The sequence below is a fragment of the Engraulis encrasicolus genome, chromosome 3 (genome assembly GCF_034702125.1).
Source record: "Engraulis encrasicolus isolate BLACKSEA-1 chromosome 3, IST_EnEncr_1.0, whole genome shotgun sequence".
Taxonomy (NCBI): Eukaryota; Metazoa; Chordata; class Actinopteri; order Clupeiformes; family Engraulidae; genus Engraulis; species Engraulis encrasicolus.
In genome coordinates, this window is record NC_085859.1 from 35,946,985 (window position 1) to 35,971,674 (window position 24,690).

The 24,690-nt window shown below is 45.6% G+C and overlaps 1 protein-coding gene across 1 annotated transcript in view; it reads right to left on the reverse strand.

Annotated features, from left to right (window-relative positions):
• Window positions 1–18,038: 18,038 nt before the first annotated feature.
• The window catches only part of LOC134444574 (ubiquitin carboxyl-terminal hydrolase 37-like), an 11,772-nt gene continuing 5,120 nt past the window's right edge, over window positions 18,039–24,690 (reverse strand). The window contains exons 8-13 of the mRNA XM_063193843.1: window positions 23,502–23,597; window positions 23,147–23,224; window positions 22,660–22,672; window positions 22,046–22,106; window positions 21,066–21,205; window positions 18,039–18,170 (exon numbers count right to left, since the gene is read on the reverse strand). Of these exons, the coding sequence (XP_063049913.1) occupies window positions 18,039–18,170; window positions 21,066–21,205; window positions 22,046–22,106; window positions 22,660–22,672; window positions 23,147–23,224; window positions 23,502–23,597 (520 nt within the window). The remainder of the gene's footprint in view (window positions 18,171–21,065; window positions 21,206–22,045; window positions 22,107–22,659; window positions 22,673–23,146; window positions 23,225–23,501; window positions 23,598–24,690) is intronic.

Consider the following 24,690-nt stretch of genomic DNA (forward strand, 5'->3'; position numbering starts at 1 on the left):
CCCGCAACGTTACACATATCCGTCCTGACGCGCGTCAGTTCCACCTGCTACACGTGGGAAGAAAATACTCGAGCACTAATCCCGTCCGAATGCTACCAAGATGTCTGGTTAAGCGCACGAAACGCACAATATATCAAATCTCTCCGGGCTTACAAACATTAGGAAACAGTCTTGTAAACTGTTAATTTTATTTTAGGGAGTTGTTCCAAGCTGTGTTCGCTGTCAAAATCAGACAGCATGGTCAAACGCTCTCTCCAAATGAAAGGACACGCATGCAGGCGCATTAGAATGGGTTTTGATGCCTTAGTTAGTAAACCAATAGGCAGTTATTAGAATTGTTCGACGGGACCTCCATGCCTCCGGATGCGCAATAATGTGCTCAAAAATCAACAATACCGTAGCCTATATTGTGTAGTTGGCTCGCGCGTGACGATAAGGGCAGTCACAGGTGCGTGATGAGTAGGCCTAACCCATACTACTTTCTGTTCATTTACTGAGATATTTCAATCCAGTCCGAATTGGACTTTTTTTTTTTTACCGACGTCCTGAGATAAAAATCGCATTACTCCATGTCCATGCATAAAACTAGTCCCATCGGAATAGAGACTTTATTTTCTTAAGGAAACTGCGTAACTTCAAGGTTGATACAGTGATTTAAAGATTGTTTTATCGTAAAGTGTGGTCACACGTTTGCCATTCAGTGTTGGGGAGGTGGTCTTTCTGTTCAAAACAGACACATGCTGGACAAAATCACACACTTAGGTTGTAAAATAACTGGAACAGAGGTAAAAAGTATGAGGCAAATCTCTGATGAGTAAACGACCAGCTTGGCATTAAAAATAGTAGATGATCCATCCCACCCCCTTTTCTTTGAATACCCCCTCCTACCATCTGGGCTTAGATACAGGTTACTCTTTTAATAGAGGGTGTGAGGAAGATGTTTCGTCTCACTTGTAGGGTCAGGAGATGAAGGGTGAAATATACCGAGGTCCAAACTATTTCAAATGTTTGCGCAATTTTGTTTTCTCAAAATAAACAGTGCACTAGGACAACCAAAAGAAAATTACCAAACTGAAACAAATTTGACACTAAACATAGAGTTGGTACCTCAGAATTGCAAACTGACAGGTTCACTGCAATTTTTCTCTGCTACATCCGATTCACAGCAGGACTACAAATTACTACACAATCTCAGAGTACAGCGTTTCACCTGNTAGGGGAGACCGGGGTTGGTTGTCACACGGGTAGGTTGTCACAGTCATCATATCTCAGCCACTATAGGGCGTAGATCAAAAGTTTTGACACAGATCTGTTCAGAATTGGGGTCTAAGGTCACCTACGTTGATAGTGGAGGTGAAAACAGCATCACTTTGAAGTGAGACAACTTAAAGTGTTTTTCACATGCAAAACCAACTTTTGAGGACTCCATTGCTTTTCTTATAAGTCATGACACTATAAGTTGATGTCACAATAAATATTGCCATTTGAAAGTGTAAAGGTAAAGCTACAAATTGGTTAGTTTCTTTCGAAGCTAGAGTAATGCATGTGGACACAAGCCTCCAAAATAGCTCAAAATGTCAGTTGGGGTAGGTTGTCACAATTTTTTCGGGGTTGGTTGTCACGTGAATTACATTGCAAAGTTGTTAGTACTGGCATTGTTATGACTTTTATTGGGCTACAGTTTGTCCTGTGCACTGTATGTTTGCATGATTGAGGATTGGTTGGCTTTGTGTTAAACATTTATGAACTTATGGATAACATTTATGGATTAATGATTTTTAATGAATTTCAGTGACATTTTAATGAATTTAATGAAATTAAGTGAAACTGAAATAAACTAATGGCTTTTTAAAGTGTAATTGATGATTGTATACACATGAGATTAGTGTAGTTTAGTTTCATATTTCATTGAAAATAATGAAAAATATATAATTTAAAATATGTCTCTATTTTTCCATTTCCCCCATTACAATAACACAGGGACAACCAACCCCATGGGGTGTGACAACCTACCCCGCAATGGGGTTGGTTGTCACATCTGTGCAAGGTGCCTTTGACAATCCATATCTTTTTAAGAGAAAGGAGTCTTCTGGATCTAAGACTATCCAAATGAACCTGAGACATCAGTCAATAACTATGGTCAGAAAGGGTGTCCTTACCATATACCAATGTAGCAGAAATTAGATTTAAGTAAAAAGTGTGACAACCAACCCCGGTCTCCCCTACAGCTGCTTCTGACGCTCTCTCTCGAGCACAAACCACGACTGGTTTGAATAGAACTCGCCCCTCACACCAGGCGAATGACACCTTACAAAGGCTACACAGTTTATTTACGCACATTCAACTGCCAGGTAGGCCTACCACAAAAATAATGTGGAAAAAATGACAACAACGAAAAATGCAGTTGCCCCCAGCACATGTCCCACATCCCAACATTACACCATTTGCACATGTTATGGAGATTGGTTAATGACAATGAACACATGAACACCTCCCCCCCACACACACAGTCACATTCGATGTAGCTGTCAAACCGGTGCGCGCTTCCGATTCAAAAGTGATGATGAGCGGAGGGAAACGAAGTGTTCAAACGGAATGTAGCACGAGTGGGTACCTCACTCTGCCACGATGGTCTCAAATAAAAGTTAATCTGCAAGATCCGACTTGTGTCGCGCGTGTGTGTGTGCGTATGTGTGCGTTTTCAGCTCGCCAAAGAGCCACCTTGCGCTCTGCGCTCATAGTGCATGTCAAGTGTCATTACACCAACGAGAAGGGAGAGCTCCTTCTCAAAGAGGATTATCCTTTGTGCCTAGAAGCATCCAACTGTTGAATAAGTTAAGTGCAGACAGAGTTAATGTAATAACTTTAATATAGGCCTACTGAATGTATACAGGATTTTTAATTTAATTTAATTATTTGTATTCTACCATGACTTTTTATTTTTATTTGAATACTTTGTTTTTGAGTCTTGTCCTTGTATAATGTCGTAATTGTCTGTATGTTGAAGTGTTCCCAAAACGCAAAACAAATTCCCCGTGGGGCAATAAATGTATATTCATTCATATTCAACAAATTAATATGGCATTCATTTTTCAAGATGGCTGCCACTGTTACCATGCATTTAGTGTAAAAATTTAGTGTATAAAACTGGATGACATTCGGTTGAAATATTTTCTGAGGGCCACCGTTTTGGAAAAAGGTCATGTCCAGATAAAAAAATTAACATGGCAGCCATTTTTAACGATGGCCACAATTACTACTATATGCTGAATGTAAAAAGGTACTTATGTAGGCCTACTTAATGTAATGTAAATAATGTTAAATTAATTAAAATAATTAATTAAATAAATTATGGAATTTGGTAGAAAATACTCTCAGGAGGTGTTTTGGAAAAAGGCAAGGTCACTCAAAATGTGGATTCATAGAGGTAGAACGATGTAGGCCTAGAGGTGACACGTCAATACCCTACAGCACTGGGAAATGGCTTATGTTGCATCCAATCTTGTGTAGTGTAGGCACCTTCACTCAATGCAAGTCAATGGAGAACATGCCCACCTCTGTCAAATGTCTGTGTCTATCTCTGTCAGTGTAAATATCAATTGAAGTCATATGAGTCGATAAAATACATTTAAAAATCAAATATATTAATTATGTAGATATTTATCAACATACTTCCACTATTTTCCTTGTATATTGTGTTGATGGACATTTCTACAGTATTAAGCCATTTTTTGACAGAGATGAGACTCCCTCTCCATTCATTTCCATTTTGTACCTCCAAAACAAATCTGCCATGGACTGCTGTGAAAAGGGGGGCAGGGTCACCTCTAGTCTAATGTTCCTCTGTGGGTGGATTCCAATATGCTGACTACCGTTCTTCCTTGCTTACTTGCCTGCTTTTGACCTCATGATGATGTCACTGACGACAGAAAATTAATACAATATCTTGCAAAAGCACAATTCTAATGTCATTTTCTCATTTGCGATTGAGATGTTGAATGAAAAACAGTCCCCCCAAAGTTGTTGTGGCTAGGCTGACAGCTCTGAATTTCTCCACAGAGGCTGCAAGGAGGCTGGGCGAGGCCACAAATGCACATTGAAATGCACTAATTTTTCAGGTATATGCAGGTATATGCCCCCTTAAAAACCTGTTGGCCCCTGTCCACCCCCCTGCTAATTTTAGTCTAGAATTGCCACTGCCCGTATAACCATATTGGTCTAAAACTTCCATCCACGGGGTCCCTTTGTCTTTGTTGACAACTATGCCATATTCTTGATGGTTAACCTGCAACCCCAACTTTAACTGTCAAAACCTGCCGGTGGGTTTGAGATTCCGTAGAATTCAATTGTTGTAGAATTCTACTGAGGATTAACTCAGATTGCTAGAAACTGACTGACTCAAAAAGAGAAACATTTAGGATTTATAAATTGCAAGCAACAAAATATCCAGGTCTGAATGAGGAACTGGATTTCAGTGTATTTCTTTGATTGACCCTTGTATGTTCTGTCTGTACTTCTATTTGCAGAGGATTCAAGCTCTCTAGACCTTCCTTGTTTATCTTACTTTACTAAATATAATTAAGACAATGCATCATATTATGATGTTGCAAGTGCTGGTAGGTTCTGTCATTTGATTGTTGTTTCTGAGAAATTGACACATTATTTACTGCTGTCTTAGTAAGAGAAGGACACCTGCTGGACGCTTCATGTAATGACAGCTTGCCATCTGATCTGCACAGTGTGTCAGTTTCTGATTTCTCACTTTTTACAGTGGCGGCCATCTTGAAAAATGAATGCCATATTAATTTGTTAAGTGTTCACTGCCCCCCAACAAAAACACATCCTTTTCCCTGCACCACCACTATTGCCTTTTTCCCCACGGAAACCACAAATCCAGCATTTTTTCCCCGCTTTTAATTTGACATTTTGTCAACGGAGTTGTCGTCGTCTGAGTCTGAGCCTGACTCTGACTATGGGTTGGATCGCTGTACATTTTAGGACATTGGTTGTCGGCGAGATTGCGAAACGCATGGTGATGTTGCGCCCGCCCAATTTAAGTCCCATTGTGACTGCTGTCTACATTGTACTCGAAGGCAGAGCAAGAGAGGAGAGAGAGTAGGAATGTGTACCACGAAGAAAGTGTTGATGTTATTATTGCCGACATTTTTTGGGTTGAGAATGACTTCTGAGTATAGGAGCATGCCGCATGCTGCACGATGCAAGCCGTCGTGCTAATCCTCGTCTTCAGTCAAATCAAATGCCGTGCTGGCCTCGCATGAAAAGTTATAGTAGGGTGGGTCAGTGTTATAATTCAGGGAAATGTTTCAAGTTGGTGTAAAAACATGACATTTGGCACAGATAGACTCTAAGGGTCCCTTTTTGAGGAAAACAACTTTGGCCACCAACAAGTTAAAAATGGTGGCTATTTTTCAAGATGGCTGCCATTATAGTAGCCTAAATATTAAATATTGTAAATATTATAGTGAAAATCACTCAGTTTGTCATAAAGCTTGAAATTTGGCAGAAATACTCTCTGGGTAATAAATAGGTCCTGGCCACTCAAAAATTCAATATGGCTGCCATTTCTCAACATGGCCGCCTTTGCTGCTGAAGGTATATGGTGGCTGGTTAAAGTGTATGGTGTAAAATGGTATAAAAAGCAAATACTTTGGGATGAAAGCCTAACATTTGGCAGAAATACTCTCTAAAGGCAACTGTTTGGAAATAAAGGCCATTGCCACTCGAACATTCTATATTGCTGCCATTTTTTAAGATGGCCACAATTGCTGATATATGGCTTATGCAAAAATGTTTAACTTTGGTGTAAAAGTCTGAAATTTGGCAGAAACACTCTCAGAGGACCACTGTTTTGGAAAAAAAAAACATGATTCTCACAGCACAGCCACCCTTATCCAAGTGAGCGTGTACCCTGTGAAGAAGATACAGGATAGCATTCTCCACTCCCACGTTCTCTTGGTAGGCGAACTGCAGATGATCCAGTACCTGGGGTTTGAGAAAGTTGAGCAGCAGCACTCGTTCAACAGTTTTCATTAGGTGTGAGGTGAGGGCAACCGGTCTGTAATCATTAAGTTCTTTGGTGTGGGTTTTTTTTTGGAACAGGTACCAGACATGAAGTTGTCCACAAGATAGGGACCTTGCCTTCTTGTAGACTCCTATTTAAAAGGTGATGAAGAGGCTCAGCTAATTCCTCAGCACATGTCTTTAGCAGTCTTGCACAGATGCCATCAGGACCGGCCGCCTTGGACTTAAGTCTTTTCAGTGCCCCTCTAACTTGAACAGTGGTGATTGCTGGCTGTGGGTGTGTTGGGTTGGGGTTAGAGGGGGGTGAGGGAGGGGTGGGTGGTGGAGAAGTGAGTAACAGGGAAGGGGGATAGAGGTAGTGGGGATTTGTGAGCCTGCTGTGTCCATTGGTGGATATACTGCTGCAGTGTTGATGATGGTTGGAGTGGTGACCATAGGCAGAGTAGGAGGGTGTGGGGATGAAGTGTCCCTGTTCGTGAAGCAGGGTGAATGAGTAACAGAGTGAGGGGTTGTGAAAAAGAGCAGGTGAAATCCCTAAGCACACATCTGTGAAAGTATACGTAACCAGATGTTTAGAAATCAATCTTCTGCAAGCCACTGGCAAGGTGATACAAATACAGTATGAGGTTAAAAAAAAGAAATGAACTATTTCTATAGTATGCACCGAATAGACCATTCTAAATAAGCAATGTTCATGCTAAAATGCATGGAATAAGTATGTGTGCCTTGCTTGTGAAGACAATGAGTATTGAGTAACGCAAAACACTTAATATTATAGACCATATCAGAATTGTCTTTTGGGCAAGGGTAGTTAAGACCGGGTGCCCCGAGGGGGGGAAAGGTGTGACAGATTATGAGGGCCCAACAACTCTGACAGGGCCCCTGGAAGGATGCTGATAACATAACTTGTCATTTCGGGGCCCCAAAAATTTGAATTTTTCATGGGGCCCAACATTTTTAGCGCCACTTTTGCCTACAATATGTTGTCCATGAGCTGTCTGCTTTTGTTACCAATTGAGGTACTCCATGATTAGTATTAGGCGAGGGCTTGTTTTCAAATTCAGGAAAATACAATTTATCTCTGCCTACTTACAGTACATATTTGGAAACCATTTCCTACATTCATTTGAACTAAATACAGTAGCCTGTACTGTTTTGAGTAATCTCTAATGCAGGGGTGGGTAATTAATTTGGCATGGAGAATACTGACCAAAGGGCCAGATATGGCAGGCAACTTGCCCGTGCAATAATAAGAAATAAGTGTACAATGACATGCAGTAACTTGTCAGCTTTGACATTCCTGCACATTACAACTAATTATAAATGATAATGTATTTAGATGTAGCCCATGCACTTGGTTTATTGCAAGACCCTTGCTTTAGGTAGCCATTTTAAGACTTTTGAGTGACAGTATGAATTTGGATTTTGGATTGGATGGTCTTTCATGTCAAGGGCCACATGAAATGGCTCAGCATGCTGCATGTGGCCCCCGGGCCTGAGTTTGCCAACCTCTGCTGTAATGTGATTGTGATGAAAAAATAAATGATCCCACCCTCCACGCAGTTTCTTATTCCCCCGGCCCATGGTCGTCCCCCCCCCCCACACACACACACTCCCCCACCCTCATAGCCGCTTCACCAACCCCCCCCTCCCCCCCATTACCCCACTGTTAAATCCATACCCCACTCAATAAATTGCCAGTTCCATAGGCCTATTTAGGCCTACAGTTTTTTGGCGAAAGTAACTAAGGGAATTGTCAACGAAAAATGTATGGCAACTGTGCTGCTTCTCATTGAAACTGGGATGCCTATTGCCAAATTTGATCTTTTCATGAAGGTTTACTAAGTAATAAACTAACATTTTCTAGTACGGCCCCAAGTACAGTCATATTGCAGCTAAAAATGTTTATTTGAAGAAATTTAAAATGGCGGACCATGGAGAAGATCCCCCTTTTAATGTATGAAAAGTGCAATTTTCCCAGTCATAATGAATACTTATAATTTGATGTAGGTGGTAAGTATTCATGTAAAAGGTAGCATTAGTGAATGGGTAGCATGAATTCTGGAAATAAACAACTAAAAATCTTGTGTACCTTTAATGCATTTTTCCCTGGCTTTTTATTGGACGTTTTGTTACTGTCAACTGAGTTTTCGTCGCCTGACTCTATAGACCTTCCTTGTTTATCTTACTTTACTAGGATGTATAATCAAGACAATATATCATGATGTTATAGTTTTGCAAGTGCTGGTAGGTTCTGACATTTGATTTGTGTCTCTGAGAAATTGACACATTTTTTTTACTGCTGTCTTAGTAGGAAAAGGACACCTGCTGGACGCTTTATGCAATGACAGCTTGTGCATTCACAATGTGCTGCACTCACAATGTGCAAGTTCCTGATTGTTTTTTTTTTTTTTTTAATTATTATTATTCTTTTGTTTCACCATTACCTCAGTTTGACTCCCTGAAGAAGGCCTAACATGTCTAACAATAATGTTAATGTCTACCATGACAAAGCCATCACAATAAAGGCTTTTTAACTTTTTCAAAAGTAGAGTGCCTTGGATTTTCTTCAGTTTCGCATCTTCAGTTTTTTTCCTATCTAAAGAGCACCTCAAACAAACTTTTTCAGACTACAGGAAGTGCTCCTGAGCTAACTTTTTTGAATGCTCAGGTCGCTGCTTTGCCCTCCTCACAGCGCAAATATTTTTAAACTGGAAACCTTCAAACTGAATAATATTTTTGGCCAATAAATTATACAACGAGATAAAAAATCCTGCAAAATTTCAGGATGTTATATATGGCTGCTAAGGATTTTTGTACTACTAACCATTTAGCAATGGTGGCCATCTTGAAAATTGCCCGCATATTTTAATTTGTGTGCCAGCCAGTGGCCATCAGAGAGCACCCCCACTCCTAAATGTCAAGGTTTTATTTCAAAGTAAATGGCTTTTACACTTTTCATTCATCAACACTGGCAGCCATCTTTAAAAATGACCACAATTTCTGACTCTTTAATTCCAAAAGGCCCTTAGATAGCCTATTTCTGCTAAATGTCATTAGACTAAACCATTTTTACATTCAGCATTTAGTAGGCCTAGCAATTGTGGTCATCTTCAAAAATGGCTGCCACGTATTTTTAATTTTTAAAAAAAATCTAGACATGACCTTTTTTTTCCAAAACAGTGGCCCTCAGAAAGTATTTAGACCGAATGTTATGCAGTTTTATACCAGAGTAAACTATTTTTACACTAACTGCATAGTAACAATGAAGGCCATCTTGAAAAATGAATGCCATTTTAATTTGTGAAGTGAACCCCCCACCCCCGAAAAAAACATACAAACAAAACAAAAACAGCAAAACAAAAAAGAAAAAGGCAGATCCTTTCCCCTGCGCTATTGCCTGTTTCCCCACCCATTTAAATCATGCATTTCCGCTCAGCTTTTAATTTGACATTTTGGCAACGGAGTTGTCGTTGCCTGACTCTGAGCCTGAGTCTGACTCTCACTCTGAGTTGGATCGCTGTACATTTTAGGACATTGGTCGTCGGCGTCGGCGTCGGCAAGAACTCTCAATCTCACTCTCTCATCAGTAGTGAAGGGGTGTGGCCAATTTACTGTTTGACACCGTCACTGAGGTATTGCGGTCGGGTAGACGGTATATCTAGTGGTGAGTCAACTTCATGTCAAATGAGAACAGAGTTGAAGTTAGTCAATCTTCGTTGAGTCAGAAAAACACTTTAAGGCCGGTTGAGAACACAATGTGGCTGAACACTTTGGGGCCGGCTGAGAACATAATGCGGCCGCTGTAATATATTTCGCGGCCGCGGCCCACCGGGACAAGTCCCCGATCTCCCGATGGCCACTCCGCGCCTGCTGACATGCGACTCCGACTCTGACTCTGACATGCGACTCTGACTCTGACTCTGACTCTGACATGCAACTCCGACTCCAACTCCGACTCCGACTCTGACACTGACATGCGACTCTGACTCTGACTCTGACATGCGACTCTGAGTCTGACTCTGACTCTGACTCTGACATGCGACTCTAACTCTGACACTGACATGCGACTCTGAGTCTGATTCTGACATGCGACTCTGAGTCTGACTCTGACATGCGACTCCGACTCCGACTCCAACTCCGACTCTGACACTGACATGCGACTCTGACTCTGACATGCGACTCTGAGTCTGACTCTGACATGCGACTCTGAGTCTGACTCTGACATGCGACTCTGACTCTGACATGCGACTCTGAGTCTGACTCTGACTCTGACTCTGACATGCGACTCCGACTCCGACTCCAACTCCGACTCTGACACTGACATGCGACTCTGACTCTGACATGCGACTCTGAGTCTGACTCTGACATGCAACTCCGACTCCAACTCCGACTCTGACATGCGACTCTGACATGCGACTCTGACATGCGACTCTAACATGCGACTCTGAGTCTGACTCTGACATGCAACTCCGACTCCAACTCCGACTCCGACTCTGACACTGACATGCGACTCTGACTCTGACTCTGACATGCGACTCTGAGTCTGACTCTGACATGCGACTCCGACTCCGACTCCGACTCCAACTCCGACTCTGACACTGACATGCGACTCTGACTCTGACATGCGACTCTGAGTCTGACTCTGACATGCGACTCTGAGTCTGACTCTGACATGCGACTCTGAGTCTGACTCTGACATGCGACTCTGAGTCTGACTCTGACATGCGACTCTGAGTCTGATTCTGACATGCGACTCTGAGTCTGACTCTGACTCTGACTCTGACATGCGACTCCGACTCCGACTCCGACTCCAACTCCGACTCTGACACTGACATGCGACTCTGACTCTGACATGCGACTCTGAGTCTGACTCTGACATGCCACTCTGAGTCTGACTCTGACATGCGACTCTGACTCTGACTCTGACATGCGACTCTGAGTCTGACTCTGACTCTGACTCTGACATGCGACTCCGACTCCAACTCCGACTCTAACATGCGACTCCGACTCCGACTCCGACTCTGAGTCTGATTCTGACATGCGACTCTGAGTCTGACTCTGACATGCAACTCCGACTCCAACTCCGACTCTGACATGCGACTCTGACATGCGACTCTGACATGCGACTCTAACATGCGACTCTGAGTCTGACTCTGACATGCAACTCCGACTCCAACTCCGACTCTGACACTGACATGCGACTCTGACTCTGACTCTGACATGCGACTCTGAGTCTGACTCTGACATGCGACTCCGACTCTGACACTGACATGTGACTCTGAGTCTGACTCTGACATGCGACTCTGAGTCTGATTCTGACATGCGACTCTGAGTCTGACTCTGACATGCGACTCCGACTCCGACTCCGACTCCAACTCCGACTCTGACACTGACATGCGACTCTGACTCTGACATGCGACTCTGAGTCTGACTCTGACATGCGACTCTGACTCTGACTCTGACATGCGACTCTGAGTCTGACTCTGAGTATGACTCTGACTCTGACATGCGACTCCGACTCCGACTCCAACTCCGACTCTGACACTGACATGCGACTCTGACTCTGACATGCGACTCTGAGTCTGATTCTGACATGCGACTCTGAGTCTGACTCTGACATGCAACTCCGACTCCAACTCCGACTCTGACATGCGACTCTGACATGCGACTCTGACATGCGACTCTAACATGCGACTCTGAGTCTGACTCTGACATGCAACTCCGACTCCAACTCCGACTCCGACTCTGACACTGACATGCGACTCTGACTCTGACTCTGACATGCGACTCTGAGTCTGACTCTGACATGCGACTCCGACTCTGACACTGACATGTGACTCTGAGTCTGACTCTGACATGCGACTCTGAGTCTGATTCTGACATGCGACTCTGAGTCTGACTCTGACATGCGACTCCGACTCCGACTCCAACTCCGACTCTGACACTGACATGCGACTCTGACTCTGACATGCGACTCTGAGTCTGACTCTGACATGCGACTCTGAGTCTGACTCTGACATGCGACTCTGACTCTGACTCTGACATGCGACTCTGAGTCTGACTCTGACTCTGACTCTGACATGCGACTCCGACTCCGACTCCGACTCCAACTCCGACTCTGACACTGACATGCGACTCTGACTCTGACATGCGACTCTGAGTCTGACTCTGACNTGCGACTCTGAGTCTGACTCTGACATGCGACTCTGACTCTGACTCTGACATGCGACTCTGAGTCTGACTCTGACTCTGACTCTGACATGCGACTCCGACTCCAACTCCGACTCTGACACTGACATGCGACTCTGACTCTGACATGCGACTCTGAGTCTGATTCTGACATGCGACTCTGAGTCTGACTCTGACATGCAACTCCGACTCCAACTCCGACTCTGACATGCGACTCTGACATGCGACTCTGACATGCGACTCTAACATGCGACTCTGAGTCTGACTCTGACATGCAACTCCGACTCCAACTCCGACTCTGACACTGACATGCGACTCTGACTCTGACTCTGACATGCGACTCTGAGTCTGACTCTGACATGCGACTCCGACTCTGACACTGACATGTGACTCTGAGTCTGACTCTGACATGCGACTCTGAGTCTGATTCTGACATGCGACTCTGAGTCTGACTCTGACATGCGACTCCGACTCCGACTCCGACTCCAACTCCGACTCTGACACTGACATGCGACTCTGACTCTGACATGCGACTCTGAGTCTGACTCTGACATGCGACTCTGACTCTGACTCTGACATGCGACTCTGAGTCTGAGTCTGAGTCTGACTCTGACTCTGACATGCGACTCTGACTCCGACTCCAACTCCGACTCTGACACTGACATGCGACTCTGACTCTGACATGCGACTCTGAGTCTGATTCTGACATGCGACTCTGAGTCTGACTCTGACATGCAACTCCGACTCCAACTCCGACTCTGACATGCGACTCTGACATGCGATTCTGACATGCGACTCCAACATGCGACTCTGAGTCTGACTCTGACATGCAACTCCGACTCCAACTCCGACTCCGACTCTGACACTGACATGCGACTCTGACTCTGACTCTGACATGCGACTCTGAGTCTGACTCTGACATGCGACTCCGACTCTGACACTGACATGTGACTCTGAGTCTGACTCTGACATGCGACTCTGAGTCTGATTCTGACATGCGACTCTGAGTCTGACTCTGACATGCGACTCCGACTCCGACTCCAACTCCGACTCTGACACTGACATGCGACTCTGACTCTGACATGCGACTCTGAGTCTGACTCTGACATGCGACTCTGAGTCTGACTCTGTCTTGCGACTCTGACTCTGACATGCGACTCTGAGTCTGACTCTGACTCTGACTCTGACATGCGACTCCGACTCCGACTCCGACTCCAACTCCGACTCTGACACTGACATGCGACTCTGACTCTGACATGCGACTCTGAGTCTGACTCTGACATACGACTCTGAGTCTGACTCTGACATGCGACTCTGACTCTGACTCTGACATGCGACTCTGAGTCTGACTCTGACTCTGACTCTGACATGCGACTCCGACTCCAACTCCGACTCTGACACTGACATGCGACTCTGACTCTGACATGCGACTCTGAGTCTGATTCTGACATGCGACTCTGAGTCTGACTCTGACATGCAACTCCGACTCCAACTCCGACTCTGACATGCGACTCTGACATGCGACTCTGACATGCGACTCTAACATGCGACTCTGAGTCTGACTCTGACATGCAACTCCGACTCCAACTCCGACTCTGACACTGACATGCGACTCTGACTCTGACTCTGACATGCGACTCTGAGTCTGACTCTGACATGCGACTCCGACTCTGACACTGACATGTGACTCTGAGTCTGACTCTGACATGCGACTCTGAGTCTGATTCTGACATGCGACTCTGAGTCTGACTCTGACATGCGACTCCGACTCCGACTCCGACTCCAACTCCGACTCTGACACTGACATGCGACTCTGACTCTGACATGCGACTCTGAGTCTGACTCTGACATGCGACTCTGACTCTGACTCTGACATGCGACTCTGAGTCTGACTCTGACTCTGACTCTGACTCTGACATGCGACTCCGACTCCGACTCCAACTCCGACTCTGACACTGACATGCGACTCTGACTCTGACATGCGACTCTGAGTCTGATTCTGACATGCGACTCTGAGTCTGACTCTGACATGCAACTCCGACTCCAACTCCGACTCCGACTCTGACACTGACATGCGACTCTGACTCTGACTCTGACATGCGACTCTGAGTCTGACTCTGACATGCGACTCCGACTCTGACACTGACATGTGACTCTGAGTCTGACTCTGACATGCGACTCTGAGTCTGATTCTGACATGCGACTCTGAGTCTGACTCTGACATGCGACTCCGACTCCGACTCCAACTCCGACTCTGACACTGACATGCGACTCTGACTCTGACATGCGACTCTGAGTCTGACTCTGACATGCGACTCTGAGTCTGACTCTGTCTTGCGACTCTGACTCTGACTCTGACATGCGACTCTGAGTCTGACTCTGACTCTGACTCTGACATGCGACTCCGACTCCGACTCCGACTCCGACTCCAACTCCGACTCTGACACTGACGTGCGACTCTGACTCTGACATGCGACTCTGAGTCTGACTCTGACATGCGACTCTGAGTCTGACTCTGACATGCGACTCTGACTCTGACTCTGACATGCGACTCTGAGTCTGACTCTGACTCTGACTCTGACATGCGACTCCGACTCCAACTCCGACTCTGACACTGACATGCGACTCTGACTCTGACATGCGACTCTGAGTCTGATTCTGACATGCGACTCTGAGTCTGACTCTGACATGCAACTCCGACTCCAACTCCGACTCTGACATGCGACTCTGACATGCGACTCTGACATGCGACTCTAACATGCGACTCTGAGTCTGACTCTGACATGCAACTCCGACTCCAACTCCGACTCTGACACTGACATGCGACTCTGACTCTGACTCTGACATGCGACTCTGAGTCTGACTCTGACATGCGACTCCGACTCTGACACTGACATGTGACTCTGAGTCTGACTCTGACATGCGACTCTGAGTCTGATTCTGACATGCGACTCTGAGTCTGACTCTGACATGCGACTCCGACTCCGACTCCGACTCCAACTCCGACTCTGACACTGACATGCGACTCTGACTCTGACATGCGACTCTGAGTCTGACTCTGACATGCGACTCTGACTCTGACTCTGACATGCGACTCTGAGTCTGACTCTGACTCTGACTCTGACTCTGACATGCGACTCCGACTCCGACTCCAACTCCGACTCTGACACTGACATGCGACTCTGACTCTGACATGCGACTCTGAGTCTGATTCTGACATGCGACTCTGAGTCTGACTCTGACATGCAACTCCGACTCCAACTCCGACTCTGACATGCGACTCTGACATGCGATTCTGACATGCGACTCTTACATGCGACTCTGAGTCTGACTCTGACATGCAACTCCGACTCCAACTCCGACTCCGACTCTGACACTGACATGCGACTCTGACTCTGACTCTGACATGCGACTCTGAGTCTGACTCTGACATGCGACTCCGACTCTGACACTGACATGTGACTCTGAGTCTGACTCTGACATGCGACTCTGAGTCTGATTCTGACATGCGACTCTGAGTCTGACTCTGACATGCGACTCCGACTCCGACTCCAACTCCGACTCTGACACTGACATGCGACTCTGACTCTGACATGCGACTCTGAGTCTGACTCTGACATGCGACTCTGAGTCTGACTCTGACATGCGACTCTGACTCTGACTCTGACATGCGACTCTGAGTCTGACTCTGACATGCAACTCCGACACTGACATGCGACTCTGACTCTAACTCGCGACTCTGAGTCTGACTCTGACATGCGACTCTTAACATGCGACTCTGAGTCTGACTCTGAGTACGAGGATGTCCTAAAATGGACACCGTACTACAGACCTGTCAGAGTGTACACTCCGTAACATATGTCAGAATGTTTAAGTAAATAAACTATTCATTAATTTACTAATAATAATAACAATAACTTTTTTTGCTTTAACTTATATCTAGTATGTTTTACCACCTGAACTCTGCATATTTGCAGGTTACATGTCTCAATAAATCTTTTTGAGAAACAGAGGAACAGAGGAAGGCTATCCAATGCCATGTTTCCAGCCATGTGTTGACACTTTCTCCTCTTGGACAGCCTAAGAATAATCTGATATGACCACATCATGTTTTTTTTACGATAGCCCATTTAATTCTGTTGTTTTGGTCAATTACTGACTTATGTGTAATGCCTATGCCTTTCGCTACTAGTGTGCATGCAAATATCCTTTCGTGCAACTGATGTGTGTGTGTGTGTATGTGTTGGGGTGGGGTGTGAGGGGGGATCATGGAGTGTAGTATGTGCATGCATTGGCTGTGTGCTTTTGAAGAGTATGGACTGTGAATAGGGTGAGGGCTTTAAGTGTTCTTTCATGTAGGCTACTGTACGTATGTAATGTGAAGTGGCTTGAGGTGCTGTAGTAGAGGGGTCATAGCAGGGCTCTTGGGCTGTTGGAGTCTACGTGTGTCATGTGCAGAGATCACATATGAATACATAATGAGCAAGCCAGCATCATTTTAAGTACAAGCGGATTCAAAAAAAAAGGGACATTTGGTAATTTGTGAATAAAATCAAAATGCTTTCATTTTCCTAAAATTCAATCTGTTAATAAGATAGAGAATTATGCAAATGTGGCATAATGAGGGTATGCAGTCTGCTGTGACAGCTGGCCAGGGGATTGGTGCAGCACTAATTGGTGATACAAAGCACAAAGCACTCCACCCTGGGGTCCAATGAGAGATTCGAATTCAAATTCTTTATTAAGCAACAACTCCTGAAGATTGGGCCTCTCGTTTTCGAAAGAGGGTTCCCAGATGTGTGAGAGAGTTGAGATGCAACTACTGAGTCTTTCTGTGCCTGCAGTCAATGCATGACTTTTGAGTGTGTTCATGTACGTACATTGTGTATGTGTGTGCATGTTTAGGCATGCACGCAGTCACAGTAGTGGCCACGATGGGGGTTCTGGTGACCACTGGTGGTGATGGTGGTGGACACGATGGGGGTGGTGGTGATGACCACTATGGAGTTGGTGGAGGTGAACATGATGGCCATGGTGATGGTGGTGGTCATGGTGGTGGTGGCCACGGTGATGGTGGAAGTGGTGGTGGCCATGGTGGTGGAGGTTAACATGGTGGCCACGGTGATGGTGGAGGTGGTGGTGGTGACCATGGTGGTGCTGGAGGTTAACATGGTGGCCATGGTGGTGGTGGAGGTGGTGGTGGTGGCCACGGTGATGGTGGTGGCCATGGTGCTGGTGGAGGTTAACATTGGTGGCCATGGTGATGGTGGTGGTGGCCACGGTGATGGTGCAGGTGGTGGTGGCCACGGTGATGGTGGAGGTTAACGTGGTGGCCATGGTGGTGGTGGCCACGGTGATGGTGGAGGTTAACGTGGTGGCCATGGTGGTGGTGGCCACGGTGATGGTTAACATGGTGGCCATGGTGGTGGTGGCCATGGTGATGGTGGAGGTTAACGTGATGACCCTGGTGATGGTGGAGGTGGCCATGGTGGTGGTGGCCACAGTGATGGTAACGTGGTGGCCATGGTGGTGGTGGCCACGGTGATGGTGCAGGTGGTGGTGGCCACGGTGATGGTGGAGGTTAACGTGGTGGCCATGGTGGTGGTGGCCACGGTGATGGTGGTGGTGATGGTTAACATGATGGCCATGGTGGTGGCCGTGGCTGGCGGTGATGGTCAGGTGGTGGTGGCCGCGGTGATGGTGGAGGTTAACGTGGTGGCGGCCACGGTGATGGTGGTGGTGATGGTTGACGTGGTGGCCATGGTGGTGGTGGCCGTGGCTGGCGGTGATGGTGGTGGTGATGGTTAACATGGTGGCCATGGTGGTGGCCGTGGCTGGCGGTGATGGTGGTTAACATGGTGGCCATGGTGGTGGTGTCCGTGGCTGGCGGTGATGGAGGTGATGGTGGTGCTGGTGATCATGTTGGGGGGCCAGACCTTGAGGTGTCAGGACCCCAGTCACTAAGAAGGAAGGACACAATTAGAACACGATCGCACTAAACAGAGAACCACACACGCACACACACACACACACACACACACACACACACACACACACACACACACACACACACACACACACACACACACACACACACACAGAAGCAAACACTGTATTTGTGATGGTAGTAAGTATGCCACTTTGTGTAGTCACCCTCTGAAAGGCATGTAGTACCGTTGTTACCAAGTGCACAATGATATTTAGGCAGGTATCAGCTACTAGCTCAGGGAAACAGTACATGTATTATGCAGTATACTCCTCTCCAGCTAGAGGTTGGCCCCTGTCTGCTGGATGACTTTGGTTAATTACCTCCGCCAAGGAGGTTATGTGATCGCCCGATTTCTGTGTTCGTTCGTTTGTTCGTTCGCTGCACCTGGCCTCGCCACGTCACAATGGCAAAGTCATCAGACCGAATTAGAGCCCTTATAAAGGGCTTTGACCGAAACTGGACAGGGTCAGAGCCATCTAATAACAGAGTTGCGCAAACCGGGGACCAGGAAGTCGGTTGGTGATGTGATTCGCGTAGATTAAAATGTTTCTTAACAGTAAACTTCTGTTCGTTGGAAACACAGAACCATCACATACCAAACAAAGATTAAGTACAAACAAATTACATTACCTTTACCACATTTTCTGTGTTCTACGGCCACCTCCTAGAACTAAGTAACTTCTAATAGAACTAAAGTCAATGGGGATTTCCATGTTAACACTCCGTGAGGCTCCATGAGAGCCGCCATTGCTGTGGAAAGATTGGTCCATAGAGGTCTATGGGAGTAACGTAACTCTGTTATTAGATGGCTCTGGACAGGGTGTGATGACGTCACGTCCCAGCGAGTATAAAATGTCCTTCTGCTGCACCTGTCAGAGTGTCATTAGCAACAAGATGCACGAGGTGAAATTAGCAGGTCTCAAACTATGTCATGGGTGGCCTGGGCACCTTCGCGGACTGCCACGGGGTGCGCAAGTAAATTGGAAAATTCTCAAGGGACTGTCTTTGCCAACAGCGCCTTCACCAACCACTATCAAAGCCTATAGCCCACGTGAGCCCACAGCGCACGTATTTAGCATACAACCACAGGGTGCGCGAGGGTGAATTGGACAATTCTGAAGGGATTGTCTTTAGAACACACACCGCACATCCCATCTATTTCCTCCAAGTTCGTGAGACCGGCCCAAGGGACTGACTGTCTTTGCCGAGAGCGCCTACACCAACCACTATCAACTAGCCCATGTGAGGAAAGTATTTGGCATACGGCTCGCTTTCAACAAGCACCATTGCAGGTTGTTGAAGTTCACAATGCTGTCACAAAACATTCGTAAATGCTTAGGGACAGGTGCGCACGAATTGCAACTACTGCATAGTCCGTGGTGATTTGCTGCTTCACAGTGCACTGAAGCCATAGCATATCCATCAGTACCACAAAACATTATGCTGAACTTAATTGCATAACAAATGAACGGTTCGATTCCTAACAGTGCACTGAAGGCACAAAACATTCCAGCATGCTGAACTTAATTTCATAACGAACGGTGAAGACATTCATAACGGCGAACAGTGATTTTCAATATACCGAAGGGAATAGGGAGCAGGGGATGCCTCTTCAATAGTAGGCTATTGAGAATATTCTGTCAATTAGGTTATTCAATGAAAGAAAGCGCGTCAAGCAGGTGAATCCGGCGATGCCCTCAACGAGCCAAAGCGTAGCAGTGAAATACGAACAAGAATTGTATAAATAGTTGGACTATTCAAAGAGTTACTACCTCTGTGAAACGTGAAGTCCCCGTAAGCAAAAGCATCAGACACACGCGCACAACGCTCCCCGCAATAGCTTTCCAAATCCTACCTCATTCTATCCCAATTTTAATTATCTCTAAAAAAACATGACCCTGTTAAAATATATAGGCCTATATATATTGTAGTTCAATAGGTCTACAGCTCATCCACTGATTGATCCATGTACTCCATCTTCTGACTTATAAAAAATATATGGCGAAATTACCGGCAACATTGTCAATGCCAGTTCTCTGTCACTCTGCGCTTTTGCAGACGTTGGCAAGAAGGGGGTACGTCTTTCAAGCTCGAAGTAAAGTTTTCAACTAGGCCTAGTTGGTGAACAAACATGGGATGAATGAATGGATCCATGAGCAAGTCATCTGTTAACAGGCAAATTAAATTGTATGTAATGACCAGAAAATCCTATTGACAACGCTTGCGGTTATGGAATGACAGCGTCAGTGAACTCAGCGACGCCCTCAAAGAGTCAAAACTTATCCGTGAAACATGCAAATAAACTAGGCTACCTCCTAACAAGAATTGTATAAATAGTTGGACTATTAAAAGTTATTAGCCTCTGTGAAATGCGGATCTGGGAGGGATGGAGTACCCTCGACAACCATGTTTTCTTCTGGATTAAAAAAAAAAAATGTAAAAAATGTGACAAATAGCAACCTGTGAGCTTCAATAAGCATTTGCAAATCACAGACAATCACTTTGCCAATAGGCCTACCACAATCACAGGTGAACTAAGCAGGCCACAGCTAACCAGAGGACATGATAATTATAATGGAGACAGATATAATTTGGTTACAACTTCACGGTTCAATTTTCTGAACAGGTCTACATCTACATGAATGACACCACATCATGACACACATAGCCTATCTAATGTGTCTAAAAAGGAACTGAACTTCCTTGGCGGAGGTCTGCGCTCTCTGAGTGCATTTCTAGTTATTGATTGATTGATTGATTGATTGATTGATTGATTCATTGATTCATTGATGAAGTGTGTGTGTGTGTGTGTGTGTGTGTGTGTGTGTGTGTTTGCACCAACCTTGCGTTCATAGAAGAGCATGTAGGCTGTCTTGGCCCTGCCCTCCAAGACAGCCTCCTCAGTGACTGGGGTCACCTCCTCATCATTGTAGTGGACCCAGGTCTGGCCCCCCGCCTCCCTGCAGTCAGCGACATAATGTCCTGCAGGAAGAATGCAAAGTTATTATAGTGATACACCTGTCGCTCAACCAGAGATAGGGCTTGAAAATGACGTCACATCCTCCGATTTCATGGTACCTCAGCGTTTTTAGCGAACATTTTTAGCATGTAATCCAATGGCGGTATTAAAATGATATTTCGATCCGCTTTGAATTATGCCACAAGCTTCTCATAAGTTGTTTCTCATACTGTATAATTTTTTGTACGAAACACCAAACAATTTAGAAGGGCGTGTTTCTTCACAGTTTTCACGCAGACGGCCTCGGAACAAAATATTGATACTTCTGCATGAATAGTCTATATTTAGCTCCTTAAACAGCATATGTGTAGCCCAGCGCATATAATGATTGGAATCAGAAGATATTTACTCGCTACCATGCTGTTAGATGGTCAGCTGAGGTCACGTGAAATGTGGAACTAAGGGGTGGGACTTTCAAGCCCTATAGTAAGATTCTATTCTATACTCTTCCTGTATTCTCTCTGTCTTAACCGCACCTTCCAGATATACCAGTGGGGGTTGAGACTCTATATGTTTCTGGGATTTTCATTCTCATACACCTAGTTTTAAATCTGTGTATACTTACGTATGTGAATGGTACATTTGGCAAGGCATATACTATATGGTTTTAAGCCAACAAAGTGGAACCTAAGAACTTTTCTCCATTAGCTCTGCCAAGTTGACTACAAACCGTATATAATTCATGAACTTGAATTGAATAATTGCCTCTATAAAACTTGCATTTGGAATGCATTAAAAAATGAATTGTACACACACAGGTGTGTGTGTGTGTGTGTGTGTGTGTGTGTGTGTGTGTGTCTTACCACTCTGTATTGTATCCCCCATGTGGGAGACAATGGCCGACAGTCTGTATTTCCCTCCGTCCTGACAGGAGAATCACAAGTGTCATTTTTACACTTTATATGTACATTTAGTACAATACTGTACAACATGCATGCACACACAGAAACACACACACACACACACACACACAGAAACACACACACTCTCTCTTTCACACACACACACACACACACACACACACACACACACACACACACACACACACACACACACACACACACACACACACACACACACACACACACACACACACTGTTCAATACCACTGGCTGTCAGATTCCTTCATCCTAACACATGTGAATAGCTCTTATTATTATCTCTAACTGAGATCTTAGCCTACTACGTCCTGTCTGTCTGTGTCTGCCTCACCATCTCCACTGCCTCCTTCACTGTCTCACCTCTGCTGAACTCTAAGCAAAAAGAAGGATGGAAGGACCGATGAATTTATTGCATAGCGTCAGCACTTGCGGCAAGCGTTTGGACAACACTAATGTCATAGCAAATTTTGCATTGTTACAGTTACAGGTAATTTCTGGCCTATTAGCTGCTGTGAAGAGACTTAGCTCGGCCGCACCGTTCTGGTCGGCCTGAAAACAGCATTAGAGAATAGGAGCAACGGAAAGAATGTTAACATACAGTATGTCACACAATGATCATGAGATGCTGCAACATGCTTCCTTTACGATCAGAGTCAAGTTACCCTTCATTACTGTAGATGATTGTCACTCACTCATCATGGCCAACAGCTTAAACCAAGACCTTGCTATGTCTTCTTGTCGCCTTCTTGATGTGTCATTGCTGTGACAGTGGTCTTCAAAGTTTCAGGCTCCGAAACATGTACGTGTGTGTGTGTGTGTGTGTGTGTGTGTGTGTGTGTGTGTGTGTGTCTGCCTGTCTGTCTGTCTGTGTCTGTGCTCTACTGTAAGACGCTACAGAATCTCAGCATGTGGGTTCACATGTGTTGTGTCAGTATCACTTTGTGTGTGTGTGTGTGTGTGTGTGTGTGTGTGTGTGTGTGTGTGTGTGTGTGTGTGTGTGTGTGTGTGTGTGTGTGTGTGTACCACTTGCCTGGAGAGTGGGCAGCAGAGCAGTGGCCTGATCCTGTCTGAGCTGGCGCTGACACAGCCGTGCCCTCCGCCCTGCAAACACACATCAGTCAGGACACTTCCACTCCCAGTTTGGGAGCCTGGGACTGATGATGATGATGATGATGTGTGTGTGTGTATGTGTGTGTGTGTGTGTGTGTGTGTGTGTGTGTGTGTGAGTGAGAGAGAGAGAGAGAGAGAGAGAGAGAGAGAGAGAGAGAGAGAGAGAGAGAGGTGGGGGAGTGTGTGCGTGTGTGAGAGAGAGACAGAGTTGTGTGTGTGTGTGTGTGTGTGTGTGTGTGTGTGTGTGCGTGCACGTGTGTGTCATCACCTCGGCATGACCTGGAGCTCTGTGTCCAGGTGGAGTGCGTCCTCGGTCTTGTTGAGGGTGAAGGGGCAGAAGCGGACGAGCTGCAGGATTAACACCCTGGAGGAGATGGAGATGGGGAGGGGGGCATATGTGTTCATATCACATTACAAGGTGGAGGAGATGGGCGGGGGGCATATGTGTTCATATCACATTACAAGGTGGAGGAGATGGGGGGGGCATATGTGTTCATATCACATTACAAGGTGGAGGAGATGGGGAGGGGCATATGTGTTCATATCACATTACAAGGTGGAGGAGATGGGGGGGGGCATATGTGTTCATATCACATTACAAGGTGGAGGAGATGGGGAGGGGGGCATATGTGTTCATATCACATTACAAGGTGGAGGAGATGGGGGGGGGCATATGTGTTCATATCACATTACACGGTGGCAGGAAGTGAAGGCAACACATTGAAAGGATTTGTCACTGGGCATTTCTCAAAAATCTAGTGTGCATACTTCCAAGTGTATCAGCCTAATTAGTCACGCCCAGTGATTGGATACTCTTTATTAGTCACACCCAGTGATCGGATACTCTGCAGAGTTCACCAAAGAATATCCAATCACTGGGCGTGACTAATTAGGCTGATACACTTGGAAGTGTGCGCACTAGTTTTGAGAAATGCCCACTGTTTGTGTTACTGACCCTTTTAGTGTAATGAGGTATGTACTTTAAAGGTGCACTGTGGAATATGTTTGTAGTTTATCTCTAGAATCCATGCTGCCCATTCACAAATGTTACCATTTTCATGAATACTTACCACCACCACCAAATTCTAAGTATTCATTATGACTAGGATGGCAGTACATGAAAAGGGGGTTCTTCTCTATGGTCTACCTTCAATTGATCTCTGCTGTGAGTTCTTGAGCTATTTTAATAACAAAATCAACACCATTTACAGTCAGCTACAGTCTCTCCCCTCCCCCACTCTAAATGACAGCCCTTCTCTTCAGACACCTCCTCAAATATTTTCCTCCTTCTCTCCCGTTAATATTGAAACTGTCTGTGATCTTGCCACGAAAGCCAGGCCTACCACCTGTCTCCTGGACCCTATGCCCTCCTCTCTTGTCAAGGCCTGTCTACCAGTTCTCAGTCCCCTCCTTACTAACATCATTAACACCTCTCTCCTGACAGGCATAGTTCCAAA